This window comes from Leguminivora glycinivorella, chromosome Z (genome assembly GCF_023078275.1).
Source record: "Leguminivora glycinivorella isolate SPB_JAAS2020 chromosome Z, LegGlyc_1.1, whole genome shotgun sequence".
NCBI classification, from domain to species: domain Eukaryota; kingdom Metazoa; phylum Arthropoda; class Insecta; order Lepidoptera; family Tortricidae; genus Leguminivora; species Leguminivora glycinivorella.
The window spans coordinates 10,810,775-10,835,093 of NC_062998.1; the positions used below are offsets into that span (position 1 = coordinate 10,810,775).

The 24,319-nt window shown below is 36.5% G+C and overlaps 1 protein-coding gene across 1 annotated transcript in view; it reads left to right on the forward strand.

The window, feature by feature from the left end:
- Positions 1-933: 933 nt before the first annotated feature.
- Positions 934-24,319, forward strand: part of LOC125241156 (homeobox protein B-H1-like) — a 31,278-nt gene continuing 7,892 nt past the window's right edge. Inside the window, exons 1-2 of the mRNA XM_048149497.1 lie at positions 934-1,427; positions 17,869-18,097. Of these exons, the coding sequence (XP_048005454.1) occupies positions 1,289-1,427; positions 17,869-18,097 (368 nt within the window). The 5' untranslated portion in view covers positions 934-1,288. The remainder of the gene's footprint in view (positions 1,428-17,868; positions 18,098-24,319) is intronic.

Consider the following 24,319-nt stretch of genomic DNA (forward strand, 5'->3'; position numbering starts at 1 on the left):
ATTACCTACATATTTCTTTTTTCCTGACTGTTACCTACGTTACCAATTGTTACCTAAATCGCATGTTAAATTTCTGTATCATTACAAACTAAGTGCCTACGTGTCTGTGTTTTATGGTTAAGGTACTCTAATTAATATGTAAAATAATTAAACAATAAGTAGGTATCCTTATAAATTAAATATTTTAATTTACAACAAAGGCGGAAAATAAAATCTTTTATTAAATTAAACATCATCTTATTATTTTCGGACGCTTGAAATTAACGTACAAACACTCAATAGCGATAAATAAAGGTGGTGCCTACTCGTAAAAATACCATTTCAGTGCCTATATACCACACTGAGATAATTAAATTCAAAGTTAAATTAATATCAATAACTTGTGTTTTTGTGAAGGTAGAGTTAGAGTAAAAGTGTTAAAATTAGGTAGTACCTATCAGCATCTCCGTAAAAACTATTATTAGCTAAGTAATAAAGCTGTATTTTTACACTACACAAGATACTGAATTGTCTCATTTCAAAAAAAAATTGATATGGACCGATTTGATAGATACAAACTGTCCATGCAGCGCTACGCCATCCTCAATTTGGCGCGTGAACCAATTACGAGTTGACAGTGTCGCCAACTTTCAGTAAAACACCGCAATAAAGTGCGATATCCCGCTGCGAGAACGCTTTATTTTCCTATAAAAGCGTTTTATCCACGTATAAAAGCTTAAATCCGCGCGGAGCTTTCTCCGGGCAAAAAGAGTATTAGGGCGCTCGCGGCAACATGGCAGCGGCACGCCCACCGCGGGGCGAGGCGAGCCACGCGGCGCGCCATTGGCCGGCGCCGCCCCCGGGCCGGCCGCCGCGCCCGCGCCCGCGCCCGCGCCGCCGGCCGGCCGCCGCGCGCCCAGCTCGCAGTCACACCGACACGAGCCGCGCTACACGACGTGCAGCGTGCAGCGCCTCCGACTCTCCGCGCGACTCCCCGACTAACACTCCAACTAGTGAACTCTGACAGTGAAGTGATACCTACTAATATAAACAATAAGCGAGTGCGACCCATCACAGGCGACAAACTTTGAAAGTGCACCAGCGGGGCAGGCTCGATAGAGGCGCGTGCGGCGATGCGAGTGCGGAAGTGGCATTGTACTGTTTAGCATTCGTGCGCTAATATTGTGACTGTTCCCGAGCGATGTGGGTGCGGTGACGGGGCTGCAGCAGCTCGGTTGGTCGTGCGCTGGATGCGGTAAGGGGCGCGGCGGGCGACGCGAGCCCCGCCGGTGCCGGCGGCGCCGTGGCGATGACGGTGCAGCGCGACGAGCGCGAGGCGCGCGCGCCGCGCACCAGGTTCATGATCACGGACATCCTGGACGCGGCCCCGCGCGACCTCAGCGCGCACCGGGACTCCGACTCCGACCGATCCGCTACAGACTCTCCAGGTCAGTAACACTAACAACACACCTCATTCTCTTTACCTCTACAAACAACACCTCATACTTTTACCGAGCCAATCGTAGAGTACTTATTGGTACTCTATCAGATAAACGGACCCCCTAGGTGCACTCGTTAGCATTTCAAAATCCTCTACAATAAAACCAGAGACAACCAATAGGTTTACGAATACTAAAACTACGGCCTCAAAAATGCTTTAAAATTATAAACTTCACCCTAATTCTTAAGTTCGTAGACCCGGGCGTAGCTGTCGTAGCACTGAGCAAAAGAGTTCAACGGAACAATTAAATCATACACGTAATAAAAACTCGTAGGGATTTCCGGAAAGACGATATACTTCGATATCAAAAGGTTAAAACATTTATAACGACCAAAATTAGTGACAAATGTATACAACTTTATGCGTAATTAGGTAGGTAGGTATTAATTAACGAATGTTGAACAGGAAGAATTTTATATAGTTTTTCAGCTATGGACCGGAAGTTCGTAATCAATTGTGTGTGTAAAATGTAACAAGCTCTGCCTGCCATGCGAAGGGTCAATTTATATCTCTTATTCTTGTTACCCAGGGACGTATCTAAACAACGCTCTAATTAAGTTATTGATTTGTGTTTATGCAACAGTTTACTCCATTAGGGGTAGTGTTTGAGCTCGGCAGTTAGTTACCGGGCCCATTCGTCGTAACTGACTGCCGGCGCCGTCCCTGCGTGCCAAGAAGCTGTGTGTGTAACTTTCTGTCACTAACTTTGCCAGCTCTAGGTCCCACGAGAGGCGGCGGCCACGGCGATAGACAGGTGACCAAACATTACTTACAGATTACAGTTGTTGGATTTCATACTTCACTTACTATAATAACTTTGATCTACTTAGGATATCAACACGTAAATTAAATAGATAAATAATGAATAAATATGCTAATAACCCCTTGAAAATAAAATAACACTAGTTTTTTAAAACTATTTTGTACATTTCCCATAAGTCATATGACATTACGTCATATAACATACATACATACATTCAAAATTTCAAATATTTACATGAGTAAAGCCTGACAAGATTTTATTTGACCCTGAAGAAGTGTCGCTACAAAACGTTTTCATATGGCAATAAAGTGCGGACGTCATATATAATGGGGACAGTGTGTACTGGTCTCGCGTTAATATTTGTAGAAAACTAAAACGGTTTTAGAGAACAAAAATGTAATAAGCAAGGTTTGAATACTCGCTACTTGTATCCGCACAGCCTAAAATACACATGAATCTTGTGCCTGCATCGAAGCGTCAATGTTTATTTTCTTTTTGCGTGAGACCTTGTTTTGTACTGGTAGCAATGATGGAACAGCCTCCTTATTTCTATAAATATTTTTCACGGCAGAGCTACAGACACCTTAAATAAGAACAAAAAATATATTAAGCTTAATCGAAACCAACTAATCAATACAGGAGAACCGCACTATAAACCGTCAGTACCGGACATGTCAACAACCGATTTCGGAACATTATCATCGAAATGCTGTGAAATCCTTCATCCTTTTTTGTTGTAATTCATTTTTCACATTAAGTATAATTATTTTCACTTTTTCAATATTATTTTGGGCATATTTGCGATGAAACCGTTAGGAAAAAATTTAAAAGTGGAAAACGTCTGCCTTGGGTCTGTCTTGCAGACGTTTCTGCTAATCAGAAGTTAAAAATTTAGCATGGTTAGCGCATCGTAACTGGTGAATTTCCAATATGACTTGGAACTCCGGTTGCCGTTTAAGAAGTTTAACACTCTTACGGTAGATGTCGCTACGGGTCCCATTGACCTTAGTAGTGGAAAATTTCGCTGGTTTGGTTGAAGTCTTGGTGGCTCAGTTGGCAGAGCGCTGGAATATTGATCCAGAGGCCGTGAGTTCAAGTCTCACCCAAGGCAGACGTTTTCCACTTTTAAATTTATTCTAAGCCTAGTGGCATCGATTGCAGACGTTTCTGCTAATCAGAAGTTAAAAACCGTTAGGAAATTTAAAATCTTTTCTTCTTGTTTATATCACTGACATTCGATCGCTTTCGATGATGGGTGTCAAATAGTAATCCTTGCCAGTAAAAGAAATTAGTTCTGCTGAAAATCCGCAACGTGGCGAGGGTCAAATAAAAACCTACTAATTAATATGATTGTGACATTTACTTGGGGCAAGAGAAAAATGTTTGGTTTACTTATATGTTAATAAATAGTAAAATGTTCTAACTACATACATACATAGATAAATCCGACATATATGTTCAATTTACCTCAATAGTGAGGTCAGTTGAGCATGGGTATCGGGTAATTACAATATATTTTTCTACAAAGTTTTGTAAAGTTGTTTGAACCTTTCCGCAAATAAATAAATACATAAATAAATCACTGATTCCTAAAAATACTCCATAAGACATTTTTGGGTATTAGGCATCTATGTATATATACCATTAACAAAAAAAATGTGAGTCTCTTATATTCTCTTACTTATACATACCTACCTTATATTTTGTTCTAAATCTTTTCTCTCCTTTACTCAGATCGTTTAAAAAATAAGGATCGCTAAACAGTCACGTGCATCTTTAAACAATTATAATAATATATGTAAAGTGCCTAATTCTAATATCATGAGCCTTGTGTTCGTGTGGATCGAATCCGTGCACGAACGGAGGTACACACGTAAAAAACATTTATTAATTATTAACGTTTTTGGATCGTTTTGGTACATATTTATAATGTTAATTATGTTAAAATAATAGATTTACATAGTTAATGTTTTAATGACAATATTCCCTTTGAAATCAAATTATATAGCATTAGGGTCTAAGAGAAGGTGTCAAGAATCAAGTAGCACTATCTACGAGACAAATAGACATAATATTCTCGCCGTAACGTTTAAATTCAAACTGAAATGAAATGAAATGAAATATTTATTTTTCAAGTAGGCATATTACAATGCGCATATGAACGTCAAATAAAGCTACGCCGGCTCTAACCCTACGCCTCAGCCTCGAGAAGATTTCAGTCCCCCCTCAGTTGGGAGGGGGGTATCCACTATGGGACCGGCAAGAAACTCGGCGGGCAACTTCTTTTCAAAACATTACATCTTATAATTAACATGCATTAAATAACAAGATACAATTTAACATGCAAAAGTATTCATCAAAGAATATGAACAGACTAGGTACTCTATGGAAATTAATTTCAATAAATTATATTATTGCTTAATAATACGTCGTTCTTCTTCAGAGAAAACATATCAAATTGTCACAGAAGAAAAAAGATAATATGAATCTCAATATCATTAAATATGTAATTTACCTACACAACATAAAATATAAAATATTTGATGTGCTTTCTTATCTGAACTGTGTCCTCTATACATAATACAATTATTTTAATTGCTATTTGTTTTTTGTAGTTTCTGGTTCGGGCCATGCATGTTTGTCTGTCAAATAGTCCTCGACTCTGTAATAATCAATCAATCAATCAATCAAAATATTCTTTATTCAAATAGGCTTACAATAAGCACTTTTAAATTGTCAACAGTGTACAATATTCATCTTATTCTAAATATCAGAGCAATTTATTGGTGCAATAAACAATATTGTTTTAAAACTACATTGATTTAATAAAATGATATCAATCTAAATTGTATAAAAAAATACTAGTATAAAAACTTCTAGAATAAATTCTAAATGTCAAAAAAATTGTGTAAAAATACATTGAATTATCAATATCATCATTAATAAGCTATATAATTAATGGTTTTCAGCAATACTTGTATCCACAGTGTTTCATCATTCATGTAGTCTTGTGTGCTATAGTAGGCTTTAGAGATCAGTATACGCTTTACATAATGTTTAAATCGATTAAAAGACAGTTCAGTGATGGCATTAGGAAGTTTGTTATAAAATCTTACACAATTACCCATGAATGATTTTTTAATTTTATGGAGCCGAGTGAAGGGCACTGCAAGCTTATGCTTATTTCTAGTGTTTATATTATGTACATCACAGTTTTTCTTAAATTTACAAATGTTTTTATGTACATACATAATATTCTCATAAATATATTGACAATGCACTGTCATTATATTAATGTCCTTAAACTTATCTCTAAGTGAGTCTCTATGGTTCATTTTCAATAAGCCTTTAACATCAATGATTTTTTTAAGTAGTTCTTAAGAGCTGGGAGGGGTAATCTCAAAGCAGTGTCAGGTAACTTATTATAAAAATGAATGCATTGCCCAACAAATGACTTCTGTACTTTACGGACACGAAACTTCTTTATGGCAAGCTTATTTTTGTTTCTAATATTATAATTATGGATATCAGAATACTTAGTGAAACAGTCTAAATTCTTAACAACATAAATTATACTATCATAAATGTATTGGGAAGCTACAGTTAAGATATTAATTTCTTTGAAGAGTTCTCTTACTGATTCACGTGTTCCTAAGTTGTAAATAGAACGAATGGCTCTCTTTTGTAATACAAAGATAGTCTGTATGTCAGCTGCTTTGCCCCAAACCAGAATACCGTATGACATTACACTGTGAAAATAACTATGATACACTAGGCGAGCTGTCTCAGCATTAGTCAGTTGCCTGATTCTCCTAACGGCGTATGCGGCTGAACTTAATTTGCTTGCTAGTTTCCTTATATGAGGACTCCATTGTAGATTTTTGTCCAATGTTAAACCAAGATACAGTGTTGTATCTACCATCTCTAAGCATTCATCATTCAAAAGTATTTTTGTATCGATTGGTTTAACATTCGGCAGAGAAAATCGAATACATTTGGTTTTCTTAGAATTAAGAAGTAAATTGTTGACAGTAAACCACTGCAGTACATCAGCTAACGTGCTATTAATTACATTGTAATCCGTAGATTTTCGGTCAACATTAAAAAGCAGTGATGTATCATCAGCAAAAAGTACTATTTAACAAAAGTTTTTTAATATACATGGCAAATCATTTATATAAACCAAAAACAGGAATGGACCTAAAATTGAGCCTTGTGGCACTCCTAATTGGACTACAGTCCCGCTAGAGCGAGTTTTGTTAACAACTACTGTTTGTGTTCTATTGCTAAGGTAAGAAGACATAAAGTTTAGGGCATTTATAGACAAACCATAGTGTTCTAATTTCAAAATGAGCGTTCCATGATCCACACAATCAAAGGCTTTTGAAAGATCACAAAATATGCCAATTGCATCACAAGAATTTTCCCAAATATTATATATATGTTTAATGAGTACCGAAGCAACATCGGTCGTGGAACGGCCCCTTGTGAAACCGAACTGTTTGCTTGTAAGTAATCTATGTCTGTTGAAGTGTCCCAGTAGATCATTTAACATTAGCTTCTCAAAGACTTAATTATATTACAGTAATCAGCAAGTTCCATGCACATAGGCACAAGTGAATTCGGTAAAATTTTGTGGTTAAACCAAATTTTGTAACAAATGTAGGTATGTTAAAGGGATCAAATAAATGAAAGTACCTAATGTACCTAATTACCTATGTACCAAGCAATTTGAATCTTAGGCCACAGTAGAATCTTTTCAAAGTGAAGTGACTTCTAGTGCACGGAGTCAATAATACAGGGTTGTAGGTGGACTACGATTAAAATTAGTGGACTACCTACCTACCTGGACAAAAAGTTGACATCTGTGTCTAAACTCCTTAAGTTTCTAACTTGAGCTAAGAAATTGCATACATAATCATCCAACATAAAAGTGTACTAGGTAATAAATTAAAGTCACGCAAGTCGCTTATGGTCGTTCGAATTAAAGCTGTATCTCTCACGGCTATCTCGAGATAGTATCGCTGAGTGCATTTAAGCATCGACGAATTTAACAATTATTACATGGAACATTTACAAATGCCCGTGCAAGTTTTTTAATTTATGCCAACAATGTAAATATGAAATTCATGCACTTAGAAGCCTATTCTAGTTTTAATAAACGTCAACATAGCGATTTTGATACGATATTGATCAGATCGGTCATAGAATTACTTGCCGCCTTATACATAAATGTTCTCTAAACTTTACGACGTATTAGTGTGATAGAAAGGGACAAACGAGCTTTATCGGTTTGATAGCTTTACTTAGTGAACGTTTCTGAATAAGGGGGTTAGAGTTTAGGCTCGTATTTAAGACTCGTAAATGTATTTTAGTACTTTTAGGAAATAAAATCAGCATAAAAAAATATCTTATGTAGAAAATAATAAAGAGTATTTGCCAGTATCACTTGTAGGATTTGTATAAATCATTACATGCATTCGCATAATAAAATAATAAAATAAAAATGTTGGTATAACATACTTATTTAGAAAGAAAATAAACTACTAAGATAGTCAATTTTATGCACACAATAAATCATTCGCCTCGTTTACTTTGTCTTTTAATTTATTCATAAACCGTCATCGGTTACTAAACACGAGTTGTAAAACATAAAAAGTGCATTAAAGCCGAGTGCCTGGCCGGCGCGGCGGCGGCGGCGCGACCGCGAGAAGGATTTTGTCGCCCGGCCGGCCGCTTGACCGATCGTTGTCCAATCGTGCTATGACCATTTATACATCTATTAAAGCATGATATAGATCGAGTCATTCACTAAGACGCGTGCCAAATTGGCGTCATCGTGTTTATTTGTGTGGTTCAGTCACCAGAAATTACATGGTGCTCTTCGAGGGCCGCAAAAATATGTGACACAATTATGGCTCTACCTTCGTATTTGATCAAAATGCCAAAAAATGACGCGTCCTTGCGTTAATGTTTCAATATTTTGCAAGCGTTTCTAGCGTACCATAATTTAATACCCGTCATAAGTGCATATCTGATCAACTGCCCTATTTGGAACTAGTAGCTTAGGAAATGCATATTGGAGTGCCTGGCTTGCGCCGGTATCAAAATGCATGCACACCGCATTAAAACCTCCTGTATACCCATAAGTAGAAAAACTTTCTTTTATTACCTTCTATTATCTAAACTGCGCCATATAATATAAGCATCGTTATAGTTCCTCATTAAATTTAATTCGGTGAGCCCCGTACTAATTAGTCAGTAGATGTACAGTATAATGACTCGTTACCAGAATATATTAAAATGCAGTTTTTGTTGTTCAAGTGGTGAAACAACAGGTGGACGTTGATAAACGGTCACCGCGGCTCTTAGCATAAACAACGCATTCGTTCGCGGATACATTAAAAATGTTTAAATTAACGTTCGTGCCATTAGAAGTATTCAATAACTACCCAACCCTTCCAGGCAACCCGAAGAATACACGACCAAACTTCATTATAAGAGTCCTGAGTGATAAATTCTAAAAAAAATGCTCTTCGATCGTCGTAAAAGTGAATTAACAAATTTAGATAAGGCTTTACAAATGTTTGAGTTTCGATCGCATTACCCGTCGACGATTTAATAGACAAGCCGATAAAGCCGAGGCGTTAAATAAATTAAATAATAAAACGTATAATGGGCCCGATAAATACAACCCGTTCGTACCTCGCTCTCGAGATAAGTAAGCCCTTATAAAACGGACCAAATTAATCCCGGCTGAAAGGGCACTCCACGTCACAAGGGAACAGAAAAAAACTGACGTCATAATCAGCTTTTTGTCAAATGTCAAGCTACGATTGCTTTTTAAAATTTTAAATAGCTCCCCGAAATTCCAAATATCCGCACCATACAGGGCCTGGGCGACGTACAGTCGCGCACAGGAGGCGCCCGCCGCCGGCGCGGGTTCATACTCGTATTCATACTATACACGAAAGTCCACCTCGTACCTCGTAAGTTGTCTTGTGTTGAGCGAGGACACCCCAGCTATTATTTTCTTCACAATATACGTTATCTCATGAATTTACCTCCCAATTACTGCCTTTAACATCCGCTGGCGGCAATTAAACGTCTCATGCTACTGTAAAATTAAACAAAACTTCTCGCCGACGTAATTTAAAAAAAACCCACTTACCAAGAATGTGAAAAACACAACGTTTAGAGCAATTAGCGCTCATATAACTCCCGCTGACAATTTAACTAATTAATATATGGTTAATACTGGTGTCTACGGCCCGTCGGTTCCAATAAATATTGTGCCAGTTACCTACACGTTTAAAATAACCGCAAGGTTTGATTTATTGTACTTGTTCAAGCAGAAGTTCTTGTGGGACGAGTTTGGGTATAATTTGAATTTCAAAGTTGGCATATAATTTGAATTTCGAGATAGAAAGTTAGACAAAGACGTGTCATCTATACCTGGCTAGGTTGGTTATTCTTATATTAATTTTTTTTTTCTAGCCTGCGTTAGAGAGAGAGGGGAGGCCTTTGCCCAGCAGTGGGACACCACTGCTGGGCAAAGGCCTTCCCTCTCTTTCCTCCACTCGACCCTATCACTCGCATTATTAAATTAAATTCATCAATCATAACATAATCAGTAAAGCACAGTTTTGTAAAATTAATACTAGAAATTAATGTTGGCATCGAATGTACTTGTTTATCCTGCCCGTTACTTGAAATATCAAACCTAACCTCAAATGCACGTCAGCGCTTCGCTAAGCTGCTTAACCTACCCATTCGCTCGCACTACGAAAACAAACCTTACATCAATACATATTAATGTCAAATCAGTGCATGATCATTTCAAATGGTGACTTTTAGCATAATCGTAAAGGCGAGATGAAGGTAACGATTCTTTCATCGCTTTAAGTTGATAACATCAAAACTTTTTATTGTGACAATAAATAGATATCATTGATATACATAAATAGGGCCAGTTTGGATCCCCTTATAATACTGTTCGCGGCTTTACGTCGCGTTTGACAGGAGATGCGAGGTGTGAAATCGAGTCCGGTTTAAAATAAGTAGGTAGGCATAAAAGTCGTCTCGAGGTTTCTCGGGGAGCTTTTTTTCGTTGAGGATTATTTCCAGTTTGTTTAGTTGGACTAATGTTGGAACTGTCAACCGAATAAGCCGTTAATTTGATCCTAAACCGTATGGGAAACATTGAGTTAGTTTAACTTTTATTTCAAAATATTTATTCACGGACGTAATATTATTTTAATTACGTAAATATAAATTAATACTATGTACAATAGTATTAGTTTTAATTTTTATATTTTATTTGTTTAAGATTGTACATATTAGTAACTTTTTATTTATTGAATAACCAATTCTATTTTGTATTTCAATAAATTATATTGTAGTATCTAAAATTTACTTATGTAAACGTTATATAAAATAAAAATTAATACTATTGACCATACTTAAGTTTCACAGGCACCTACGTAAATGAAATAGCTTTGTACATAATTATTACGTTAATTTTACATGAGAGTTATGATCATTGATTTGAAACGCAAATAGATTTTTAAAACCGAAGATGAGTATTAATTACATCCTATTGAAAACAAGTTACCGGTTGTTATTTCCAATTATATGTATATTTATTGGCAACTTCAGTGGAAATGTCCATTCGCTTCGAAGTACCGGATAATGCATAATTTTTCATCCGATTTCACATCGATTTATATCAAAACATTCCGTAGCGATGTGTCCTTTGACGACAGTTTACTTTTCATTGCGCATATTTATTTCTATGAGACTGGTCATATGCTAAGTTAAGTATTATAAGTGCGTAAAGTTTTTATGTGAATCCATTTTTATCGTTTACCTTACTATTTACGGCATTTAAAATATTTAAATTAGGCTGAGAATCAATACATTGAAATTTAACATTCGGCAATTTACACCTTCGCTGTAAATTACATATATTTACAGTAAATGTATGTAATTAACGTAATTGTAACACAATCTACTGTCTGAAAATAAAGACTCAAAAAATAGTGTAACTATTGTTTTTACTGTTTTCTTTTACTTCCATATCTCGTTATCAGAAAGGTTAGCAGAAATATTCCTTCAATGTTATTATTTTTTATCTACTGAATAAACGTAACTAAATACCTAAAACCTAATTTATACAGGTTTCTGCTCCAGCAGCTCTAACTCTAGTAACATTATTTTACGACCACAAAGATTTTAAGAAAAACAAATTTGCACGTAGGTACGTATTTGTATTTGTACGCTAACAAAGTAACTTAAAAGAACGCAATTAAAAATAATGTTCCGGCAGGGGTACTCGAAATCATCGATGATTTGCAAGAGCTGAATTTCCATCACATGCCGACCACAAGCAAGCTTTCGCCTCAAACAAACCAGCAAAAGTGTTACATTTGACGGGATCCAACCAATAGTGGGACCTTTCGGAAACACAAAATATTAAAGCAAATTCATTGGAAACGAAACGATTCCGAATACGATAAGTATTAATATTAACGAATTAGTACGAAATAAGTATTAATATTAACACTAGGAACAGTGGTTGGACATTGTCCCGATAGGGCGATTCCGCTTTAGTTCGGCTTGCATTGATTAGTAGCAATTATTAGGGTTGTACACAACTTGACGTCTCTTCGCTTGCGATACCACAAATTAGATAATTACTTGATTCTTGACAACCCTAAATTGTTTGTCGAAAGGAATAGTGCCAGTGATAGGGACGGTACGATTCGACTGCCAACCACCACCACTGTCAAAGTTCAGTTTTGTAGGAAGTGACGTTTCTGTACAGTAAGATGATGATCCTATGAAATGTGCTAGGAGTTGGTAAGCGATGCGAGCGTGCGCCCGCGCCGCGATCACACGTACGCCATTATAGATCAATTAATTTCTTGCATCGTCGCTCTCACTAGCATTTGTGATTAGGCGAATTGTATAAACGATTACCTGAACTAGTAGTTGCCGGGTTAGGCGATTGCAATTAAATTAAACCTATTAAATGCAATTTTTTTTCTCTTGTTTCATAATATGAAAGTTTACAAACGTAGGTAGGTATGTAACATGAAAACTATGAAAAGTCTCTTTTTGCACTATGAATTTACAAATCACCGTAAAAAAAGAAATAGCATCACAATCAGCAACAGTTTGTTAAAAATACGCTTTACTGCTGTTTTGATTAAAGATAACGATCACATTTAATTTAAATTATGTGATTTATTAATAGGCAACCCATCTCCTTAATGTATGAATGTGCATAAATACTTAAATTGTAGGTATAACAGAGAGTTATATAAGTATAAGTAAACAATATATATTATATGTGTAGTAAGGTATACTACTTAGAAGAAAGAAATACATATATACTCACTTATCGGAAAATGTGTACCTATATGGCATATGCCTTATTTGAATAAATATAGAATACATATAACAGATATGTCTCCAACTAGTTATTATCTCCATAAAATATAAACGGTGTCCATAAAAGATACTGAATAATGCAAATCAGTAAGTATTTACGCATGCATTTGGATTATATAAATAACTAGCTAATAAACCTTCCTCTAGTAACTATGTATCCAAAAAAACCGCGTCAAAATCCAATGCGGAGTTTTAGCCTAAGCAATAGAGATAGACAGCGGGAAGTGACTATGTTTCAATACTATTTAGTGACGTCAGCAAGGCACATTTAAAGCCTGACCAGAAATATATGAGTGTTGTCAAGAGAGGGCGCTATTGCAGCGACTGTTCAGTATATGTAGTATGAAGAAATTAGTTCTAATGAAATTCCGCAACATGGCGCGTAGTCATATATTTCTGGTCAAGCTTTACTTCAGACAGTACGGCCTTCTTGAGCGCCTCGTCATAGTAAAGTTCCTTTCTCTTTCTAGCAGGAATGAACCTCGGCCTAATTAAAATGTAATTAGACCAGCCCACGCCCACATATAATTACAACCGATCAACTACGAATGTCCTTACCTTGTGCGTTTTGCTATTTCCTGCGCAGGTTTTGTACTTAGGTACATATACATGCACCTACTTTGATTGTCGGTTCAGGAATACGCATACAATTTCAACAGATCGTATACATATGTATCAGAAAAAATATAGAACACTTATTTTATTCTCAAACTGAAAATACCTAATATAAATTATTTAATAAAATGAGTAATACTTTTTTTAGTGGCTACAGCCTAAAACTACGTCATGGATTACGGTCAAAAACGAAAAATGAAAAATAAAATTGTAAATGTAAAAAGCACTAGTTCGGACAAACCAATACTAAAGCAAAATGAGCTGCATATAGAAAATAATTAATTATACATAGTATGTATGTAACATTCGAAGTTGTCAAGTTGGAATTACTTATCTCTATTTTATCAATGCATTTCTTTTTCCGCTCTGGTTAAACGCCTAGTTTTGGTCAGATTTTGTACAGTTTCAGATATATTTAGATGAGCAAGGTTTATCAGTTCCATCCTCTAGCGACCCACCATACAAAAAAATTGCCAAAAAAATTTGAATCAATGGTACAAGAAAACGGGCAGATTTTTTTAGGGTTCCGTAGTCAACTAGGAACCCTTATAGTTTCGCCATGTCTGTCTGTCCGTCCGTCCGTCCGTCCGTCCGTCCGTCCGTCCGTCCGTCCGTCCGTCCGTCCGTCCGTCCGTCCGTCCGTCCGTCCGTCCGTCCGTCCGTCCGTCCGTCCGTCCGTCCGTCCGTCCGTCCGTCCGTCCGCGGATAATCTCAGTAACCGTTAGCACTAGAAAGCTGAAATTGGTACCAATATGTATATCAATCACGCCAACAAAGTGCAAAAATAAAAAATGGAAAAAAATGTTTTATTAGGGTACCCCCCCTACATGTAAAGTGGGGGCTGATATTTTTTTTCATTCTAACACCAACGTGTGATATATTGTTGGATAGGTATTTAAAAATGAATAAGGGTTTACTAAGATCGTTTTTTGATAATATTAATATTTTCGGAAATAATCGCTCCTAAAGGAAAAAAAAGTGCGTCCCCCCCCCCTTAACTTTTGAACCATAAGTTTAAAAAATATGAAAAAAATCATAAAAGTAGAACTTTATAAAGACTTTCTAGGAAAATTGTTTTGAACTTGATAGGTTCAGTAGTTTTTGAGAAAAATACGGAAAACTACGGAACCCTACACTGAGCGTGGCCCGACACGCTCTTGGCCGGTTTTTTTAAATCGAACGAATCAAAACAAAATCAACTCAATTATGTTTAACGTAGATTCTTTGTCCTAGTATAGGACATTGAACCCCAGGAGGTTAAAACCAAACGATAAATAAATAATAGTTAGACGTACAAAAAATGTTTGACAGCCTGACTTGTGTGTCGATTTTATACATTCCAATAGTTAATCAGAGTAACAAAATGAGAAAAATTCAGTAACAATTTAACTAAACGTGTACAATTTGCATAACACATTCCACGAGCACGGTCGCATAGACAAGCGTAGGCTTTACCTCACTAGAGTGGGCATTCAATCAACAGGCCACTTCATGCAAATCGGTTAGGCTTGTCCTTTGGCAGACAGACACTCGCACAGACGGCCCTCTCGTACCCATTATTTTAATTATAAGTTATCGAGCCACGGTCATACACACATAGACGCGTTCACCTTATTGTCCTATAGCATGCTGTTTATAATACTTTTAACAAATCAAGGATTATTTATATAGGATTTACATACATCATACTAAGAATCGTACCTCGATTTTTTAACGCCACCTATTAAATTGATGATGCCTACAAATTTATTTTTTTCAAAATGTGTATTGACGTGATATCGTGATTTTAAAATAAAGAAATATGTCATTTGTTCTTATAAAAAATAAAAACACGCAAAAATATTGGGTAAAATATGATTTTGGCCACTTCCAGGCTACAAACAGCGCCATCTAGTTTTAATCCTAAAAGGCCCATACATTTCAGGGGTACACTTTTTTGTATGGGCTTTGTCAGTCCAGTATTATTAAATCGTTCTTGAACAAATATACGAAATTACTACTAGTTTAGATATTTCAATAGTTCTAATTTATTTTATAGTTCGTTCACGCGCTTTAAAAAACATTCTTCTTTGCTCGAACGTTCACGTACTCGTACCGAAAACAAATGCTATAAGTATTTTCATTTTTTTGCGGACACTCCACGCTCAGTAGTAATCGATACGGCGGCTGTTTAAACATTCGTTCCACGATCGCCAATCCGTGGAACGTAAAATCATAAGAGAACGTTTCCCTGTTCAAATCAAATATAAAATATAACAAAATTCAATCAATAGATTATTTTAATACTCGCGGCAACCCTGAGTAACAATAGGCTAGTTTCCTATACTTAAAATAAAATATTTTATGCGGTGCATTAAATAAAGGGCCACATAATTAGAAGAAATATATGGACAGTAGTAATGTTTAAACACATTTTTTATTTAATAAGTCAAAGAGAAAGGTATAAAGTATATGAATTGACCGTGACGTCACTCCTCAGTATTTCATAGAAATTCCATATTAGCAAATCGTTTTGACAGTTCTTAAAAAGAAGCTGATTTGACTAGTAGGAAACTAGCCTATTGTGAATATTTGAAACGAGCATAATATACATATAATTTATTTATATTTAAGTCCTTTCTGTTATCAATATGAGTAGTGGAGTAAATAATTGAAATTGAATACTAACGTAAATACTTTTTGTAATTTGTAATGTAGGTAGGTATGTACGGTCAGCCAAGAAAGTGGTTTACCATTTTTCGACTCTATTTTTTAGACACATAAGGTCGAAAAGTGGTAAACCACTTTTTTGGCTGACTGTACATCCATATTTACTTATCTAATTTTATAAAGGGGAAAGTGTGTGTATCTGTTGGTTTGTCTGTCTTTCACGGTAAAACGGAGCGACATTTCACGGTGAACCGGAGTTGACGTGATTTTTAAGTGGAGAGTTGAAGGGATAGAGAGTGACATAGGCTTTTGGCTCTTTCTAACGTCTACTTCCCTAAAATGGGGGGTGGAAGTTTGTATGGAGCATTCCGCAATTTTCGAATTTAACGCGAGCGAAGCCGCGGGCAAAAGCTAGTAGGTATTAAATAAATATTAGCAGTTAGTTTTATTAGAGCCAAGAAAATATTTGTTTATGTAAACCTACAGCAGTTTTCCCTTCATTTACTAACTTCGTTAAATCTGAATATTCTAGTAAGTACGTATATAAGTAATCGGAATTCCGAAAGTCCTTAGAACAAATTTTAAAAATCTTCCGCAGACCGCGCACGTTTTAAATCTTTGAATAGGATGGATATCGGTATGCGATGACAGCTGCCGTCACAACTCACATCGGACTGATAGCAGCTTTAGGGTCCATTTACACGGTACGAGAACTTGCATGCGAGTTTCATTACATTGCGGTATTTCATTTGTATGCTGTATATGCAACCCCTCCACAGTCCGCAATGTAACTAAAACCGCATGCGTTTTGATAAAATAAAACTCAAATGCGTAGCAAAGTTGTCCCTAGGTGGTAGGGTACGTACTTACATGTACATGGGTGGCAAACCACAACCGCCGCCACACTCGGCTGAGCTAATTCCTTACACATTACTCTTAATCCTTCGTCTCACCAACGATCTTGTACACAGATATTAAACTTCTAAATTGATTACTGGCTTCTTATGTTTAATTCTAAATAAATATCGAAAAAAGTTTAGGAAAATCACGACTACAGCTGCTAATAATGAGATCAATCATTCAGTACGTGTCATTGTTTAATTTTAAATTTGTAATTAGTCATTTAAAAATACAAATATTCGTTCACAGAACAAAACCTCATCAGAACAACCAAAAATAAATTACTAATGTCACAAGTTATTGTTATTCAATTTATCTAAGTATACATTACTAAACAAAATGCCTCGCAACAGTCGCAACGTATATCTGTGTTTGTTAGCGAATCCCGAAAAAACTCTGAACGGATTTTCATGCGGTTTTCACTTATACTTAAGTAGAGTCATGCTCGAGGAAGATTTATATGTATAATTACTGAAGGGTTGTTATAAAAAGTCTGTGAAGTAACAAAATTTTAAGAATTGTAAGTGTAGGCTTGTTTTGTATGCCGCTTCCAGAGACGAGTACGGAGCGTCGCAGAAGGAAGTGACTCGGTAACCGCAGGAAGCCCCGCAAGCACCGCGGCTTCGCGACCAGTTTCTTACACTTAATATCGACCAAATAAATCATGTTCGGTATTCACCAAACACGTATTTAAAAGATACCTACGAGTATTACCTATAGGGACACTAAAGAAAGCATGAAATACATTTAAAAAATGATATCTTCTGAATAGAATAGAATAGAAATACTAATATCTCCTAATTTAAACGAGACATAAACATGACGACAAAAAACCAAAAGATATGGATAAAAAATTCAATAGATTGTACTTTACTGATTTTAACAATAAAATATAACAGTTGAAAACCGTTATTAGGATTTATTAAAAAACGAATTACCATAAACCTACAACTAATGCATTATAGCGACACGTTAATTTTTTTAAACTAAGTCTCATTGGTTGCAGGAGTGAAGGATGACTCGGACGACATTTCAAGCAAGAGCTGCGGCGGGGACTCGTCGAGCCTGGCCAAGAAGCAGCGCAAGGCGCGCACGGCCTTCACGGACCACCAGCTCCAGACCCTCGAGAAGTCGTTCGAGCGGCAGAAGTACCTCAGCGTGCAGGACCGCATGGAGCTGGCCGCCAAACTGGGGTTGACCGACACGCAGGTCAAAACGTGGTACCAAAACCGACGGTGAGTTCTACCACTCCCAATTTTACAAGGCTTTAAGGCTCATTTAGACGCGCGAACTCGCATGCGATTTTAGTTACAGACTCTTGAGGCTACATACAATTCAGCACACCAACTCGCATGCGAGATCTCGCACCGTGTAAATCAGCCCTTAATCGTCACCTCAATTGCTATACTCGCGATTGACAAAGTCCAATGTAGGACTTCCGAGTTCAAATCCGGGAATATTGTTAGCATTGCTAATTTGTTATTTCGGTGTAATATATCTATCGCTCAGTAATATGACCGTACCGAGGTTACGTACTCGGCAATGTCGAGTGATTATGAACTAATACTTATTGAATGACAACCTATCGTCAGGAAAAGTAGGTAAGCGCTTTACATGACACTCGTGGAAAAGCTGCTTACCACGGTTACTTAGCTAACTCTTAGGGACTAATGGAATTAAAATTTGTTACGTTAGTAGATTTCAGCTGTACGGTCAATAGGGATAATTTCTTGCCTAGAACACCATATTTTTACCATTTACTTATCTATCACAACAACACAAACAGTTATTATACAATAGCCACTATATAATTCAATAACCGTAATATATCTCAAATATAATATTAATTTGTTAGAAATTAGAATTAACTTTACGATTGCGTGATAGCTATCGTTCGGTTTATTCGCATGGTTCTCATTTAAAATAGTTATTTGTTATACAAGGGGGCAAAGTTGTATTTTAACGCCGAGTGTAGAATTGAAAAACGAGCAAGTGAAAGGATTCTATAGTTGAACCACGAGCGAAGCGAGTGGTTCGAGAATAGAATCCTGAACTTGCGAGTTTTTTAACACACGAGAAGTAAAATACATTTGCACCCGAGTGTAACACAAAACTTTTCCCCTCACTATAGCGAGGAAACTACAACGCAAAAAATGCGTTTATCCCTGCTTTCAGTAGTTCCACAGGTGGTAAATCATCTTTATTACTAGATTCACCTACTTTTATCAATTTTAAAGCAGTTAATTCGATTTTATTCAAGGTCAAATTACTTTACCCACTAGTTGATAAAATGCGTTTTTGCCCGCTGGTATTAAAGGACAAAACACGTGTTTCCGAGCTAGTGAGGGGAAAAAATATTTGCATGTCTATAAAATAATCATAATGAAGTACATTAATAAACTAAAGTAATGTTACTACGTGCATGTACCTCCAAATTAACTAGGTAATAAATAATTAAATACATATGAACATTGATGACAATTATAGGCATACGCAACGGACGATTGTAGCATAGGTATATTACATCGATATACAGGACAGCATCAAAACATTTCGTGTAAATAAAACTTTTTTTCTAGCACTACTTTGGTTGCCACTGTCGTGCCACACAGCGCAACGGTGTGTACGTTGCCGTTTTAGGCGAATTTCGTGAGCAAGGCATTGAAATCCTGTGTTTCCCGACAGTGGCAATCAAGGGTCAGAGCCGTTTATTAGCTTCTCCAGCGCCGCCGTCCGCCGGCCGCGGAGCCCCCGTGAGAGAGTCGGCACCACAAAGCGGCGCTGACTCAGCACTATCGACGGACTATCGCTACTGGCGAACTATTTACTGTGTCAATCTTACTTAACCTCACTCTGCTTTGCGAATTTTAATTGATACTTACTGATAATTTGGATACATATTACGAGTATTATTTTGAAGTAAAACAATACACTCATTATTTTAATACAATTTCGTTTAATAATATATTCGGTTAATTAGCGGTCTCCGTACTCTTTTCGCAGAAAAATCATTAGTATTTATTTATTCCAAATTTCCAAAATGAACTCTCTTGTTATTATAAAACTAATTAAAAACTATGAAACACACGTAACGGTAACTATTTAGGACGGTCTATATTTACATTCGTAATTATGCTCCTAACGAAAAAAAAGTGGGAGCAGGCGTTTCGGCGGCGACTGTACCTGGCGGCCGTTTCAAAAACAAACGTTTATAATTAGGCCTTTGCGGCGCCGACGCCACCTTCCGGACAAAAGCTTCGGTAGCTAAAAAATAACTACACTAATTTTCTATTGCTTTATACCAATCTCGATCGATAGATGAGAGATATATTGTTTATTAATCGGTTCTGTGAGCCCTGTTACCTGAAGTCTATGTAGATAATGTTTTATGAACTGGTTTGAATTTGATACGGTCAAAGCGCAAGGTTTAAACTACAACAAGGTTTATAAAATGTATCTAATATGTACAAAATTTTACGTTTTCGACTAATACCTACGTAAAATTAGCAAAGTTTTGTTCAAGAGGAATGAGCGACGAGAAAGCGATGGGGTTCGTAAGCTCGTAAACGCAAACAAGTTTTCCAGGATATCACCTCGTCATCCATTTTCAGAACTAATTTGTGTGAGTGAAATTGATTTGAAGTGGAAGATTTAACAGACAATGGCCGGCCCCTCCCGCCGGTGGCGCCGCGCACGGCGGTCCGTCGCAACCCGGTCTCAGCACTTTTTGCCACACTTTTTGTTGGTTTCTATAATTTCGGTAAAGCTAATGTTTGGTCTTCGATTTTTCGGTTCGTGAAAGGGTGTGAAATCGGGCTTAATTGAAGAATTTAATGGCTTTTGTGTGCGGTCAATTTTTTACAATGACGCGGTACATAATGTACCTACACATGTTGAATATTAACTAGTTAAATTAAATATCAAGAGCAAATTACTGGTGTGTAGGTAACTAGGTACCAAATGAAAATTAAAAGACAATAATTTATTATTTATATTATGTGGGGGACCATGAGTACCATTTTCAGTGGAGGGATTTGTAATTTCAGTGAACTCAATTTCTCCAAATCTAACTAAAACAGTACAGTAATTAATAACGTTTTTTTACTCAAAGCAGCATAACTACTAGCAATATACAAAATAAAATAAACTGTATGACTAGCAAACCTATAGCAAATCTATAGTAATCTGTTATTATTATGTAGATAATTTGAATTACATTCTGTAATACTTGTATCAAAATATCTGTAGGTAAGTAGATTTTTTGTGAATTATTCACCACCTTATGGTATTTTCACGGTCCGATGATAATTAGAGTCAAATTTCTCTTTTGTCAGGTTTCTCATATTTGAGCGTTGTTAAGGAAATGGTTGTGCAGAATCTTGATAATATTTAATTATCTTTTAAATGTTAATGAGATGAATACTACATAGTTTGAGGGATGTTTGTAATTAGTCATCAACTTATCAGCTCATAATATCTTAAACTTTAAAATTCACTTTATCATAGGTGCGTACATTCGCACAATGACATAGGCACGTAGGTTTTTCAGGTTATCCTAAGTAGGAACATTTAACAATACCTATGTAGGTACTTCGGGTATGAAAATCACAAATCCGGTTGCTCTGATTCCTACACCATGCTCAGCATGTCTCGTATGTAGTTCAGACTCCAACGACAAAATATGTAAAATATGTACCAAATACAGATTTCATAGATATTAAGAAAGATGCACCGCGGTGGTGCACTTTCGCACTTAATGGGGATGACGACTACATAAAAAAATGGCATTCTGTTTAGTCCGACAGTTAGATCGTCCAAAAATACAAAACACATATTATTAGCTTATACAAAGATTTAGAGCATCAAAATTCCGGAGTGGGGGCTTGTGACGTCACTTCTAAGTAAAAATTGTACCTAGGCGTGACGTCACGCGAAACTTCAACGCACTGTACCGTCATCATTTTTCTGTTACGAGAAAAAAGAAAAAATACGTGTCTAAAATTCTTTGATAATCTAACTGACGGACTAATTAGTTTTTTTTAGTCGTCTCGCCTATTCCTATAATATACATTTTCGTACAATTTCGGTAAACGAAAACACATTGTGAGGAAATCGGGCTAATTCCCAATAAGGACTAGTTACCCTTCAGGTTGGAAGGTCAGAGGCAGTCGCTTGAAAACTAGTGCCTTTACCGATCTAGGGATTAGTTCTCAAAGCGGACCCAACGCTTTCATGAGCCGTGGCAAATGCCGGGATAACGCAAGGAGAATGATGATACATTTTCGTACAATCTAAAATAAATCTTTTTTGAACGTTTCTGTGTTATATACGGTTTCTAAATTCAAAAACAAAACAACTGGATAACCGAAGGCTATAGTAGAGTAATAGCCATTATTAAGTTTTTCATGTCAGCCTTTATATTATTACTAATTTTGCCCGCGGCTTCGCTCGCGTTAGAAAGAGACAAAAAGTCCGACATCGCGATAATCCGTCGCTCCGTTTTGTCGTGAAGGACGAACAAACAAACAGACACACACTTTCCCATTTATATTATTAGTATGGATTGAGTGAGAACGGAGGATGCAAGTCACGGGCGGCGCGGCGCCACCACTGGCTACTCATTACTACTCTTCCGCCGCCACTTTTGACACTATTATAGTTCTCAAGACGAGTGAATTAGTCATAACTATAATGATAAGGGTTAGGGGCAGCGGTCTCGTGAAATTCAATGACTGTTCAATATTCGTTTATGCACAGGTATTGAGTCACATTCATTTTGAATTACGCGATAAATATTCAGAGAGAGGTACATAAATCATCACGATAAAAATGTATAAAACAATACCTACTAAATTTAGCAGGCTATAAACATGGAAACCAATTTCAGTATTAAACGACTATTTCTGTTTTTCCACGTATCCGAATCGAGGATATTATAAGAAAAATAAGAACATGTTAAACAAAGGGCACAACTTTCTGCCTCCAAAAGGAAATGAAGCAATTACAAAGATTCTTACCGTGGGCCACTATTATTGCAAATTAGTCATGTTTTAATGGACCGCAACGACGGCGGGATCTGACAAAATCGTTAAGTATTAATTGCACACTGGCTAGAGACAGCTCTGGAAATTCCCTATAGTCCCACAAATGTGCTTAATTACAAGCCGGCCACCGACAGTCCGTCGAATATTATAGATTGCAGAAACCCCTAGATGACGGGTATGTGACTTCATCATGGCACCACTTTTGCATTACGACAATATGTATATGACTGATAGCCAGTCGCTAACCAAATATTCATATATTTTTATAAAGTTGGAGAGAACAACCGGTACAACGGTACTGATTGAAGATGAGGTATAGTGGTATATCTGTCTCTTTCAGTATACAGTATACTTCATGAGAATGTACAGGAGGGGAGGACTTAAAGGTTATTTAGATCCCGCGTCTCGGTCTATAGTTTCTGCTATGTGTATGGTCGAAATCGTTAAAAATATAAAAACATGGTGCGTCAGCGACTGTCTGTGCCTCGTAAATTTGTAATGGGCGCGTTTATCGGCGTTTAGCTGGCGACGGCGATTTGCAACGATTACGTGCCTAATGACGAACTGTAATGACATACGTGCGAGCCGGTGTTGCCAGTCGGCACTGGAATAACGCATCTAACTGATATTTAACGGAATAATGCTTTAAGTTTTCTACGAGCCTTTTAACACTTTCGCTACCAAGAACCCGACTGTCGGGCACACCGCTCGTAGAAGCGTAGCCGATTACATGGGTTTCCCCGTATGTAGCGAAAATGTCGTAGCGCCGCGTAGAGCCCGGTTTCGAAAGTGTTAATATTCGTTTTTCAAAGTATAGGTAATTCCACGGAGGTTGAAGTGAATGATAACACACACAGCTAAATGAAGATTAGTACTGATTGCAAAAAAATGAATGAATGAAATGAGTTAGTGAATGTAAAAAAAACCAATTAATATATTTGAAAAACATTATTATTTATTGATATACTTATCATTAATGGTATTAAAAGCAGTAATGGTATTATCCGGTGAACTTTATAGCTCATTATGAAATTTCACTTCCAAATAAGTATTCAGCTATCGATATATTTTATATCGGAAGGATGTCCCTATGTTAATTGACGTTATTGCTACCGCGACTTCTATGTCTGCTAATAAGTAATGAAAAAATAGGTAAACACCATTTTAACAGCTACGATGATAAAATAAGGCAATCTATTACATATTATCTTTGATTTCTACGATTAATGTTACAATCATAATCTGACAATTAATTAATCACATACGAGATATTTTATTTTCTGTTTTGTTTGAAAATTGTTCTATAGACGTAATTCTTAACAAAATAGTTAAGTAATAGAAACTTTTTGGTCTTTCTTGCAATTCACTGTTGAATCTGCAGTCGGTACACGGTAAGAACACTAATTTCAAAAT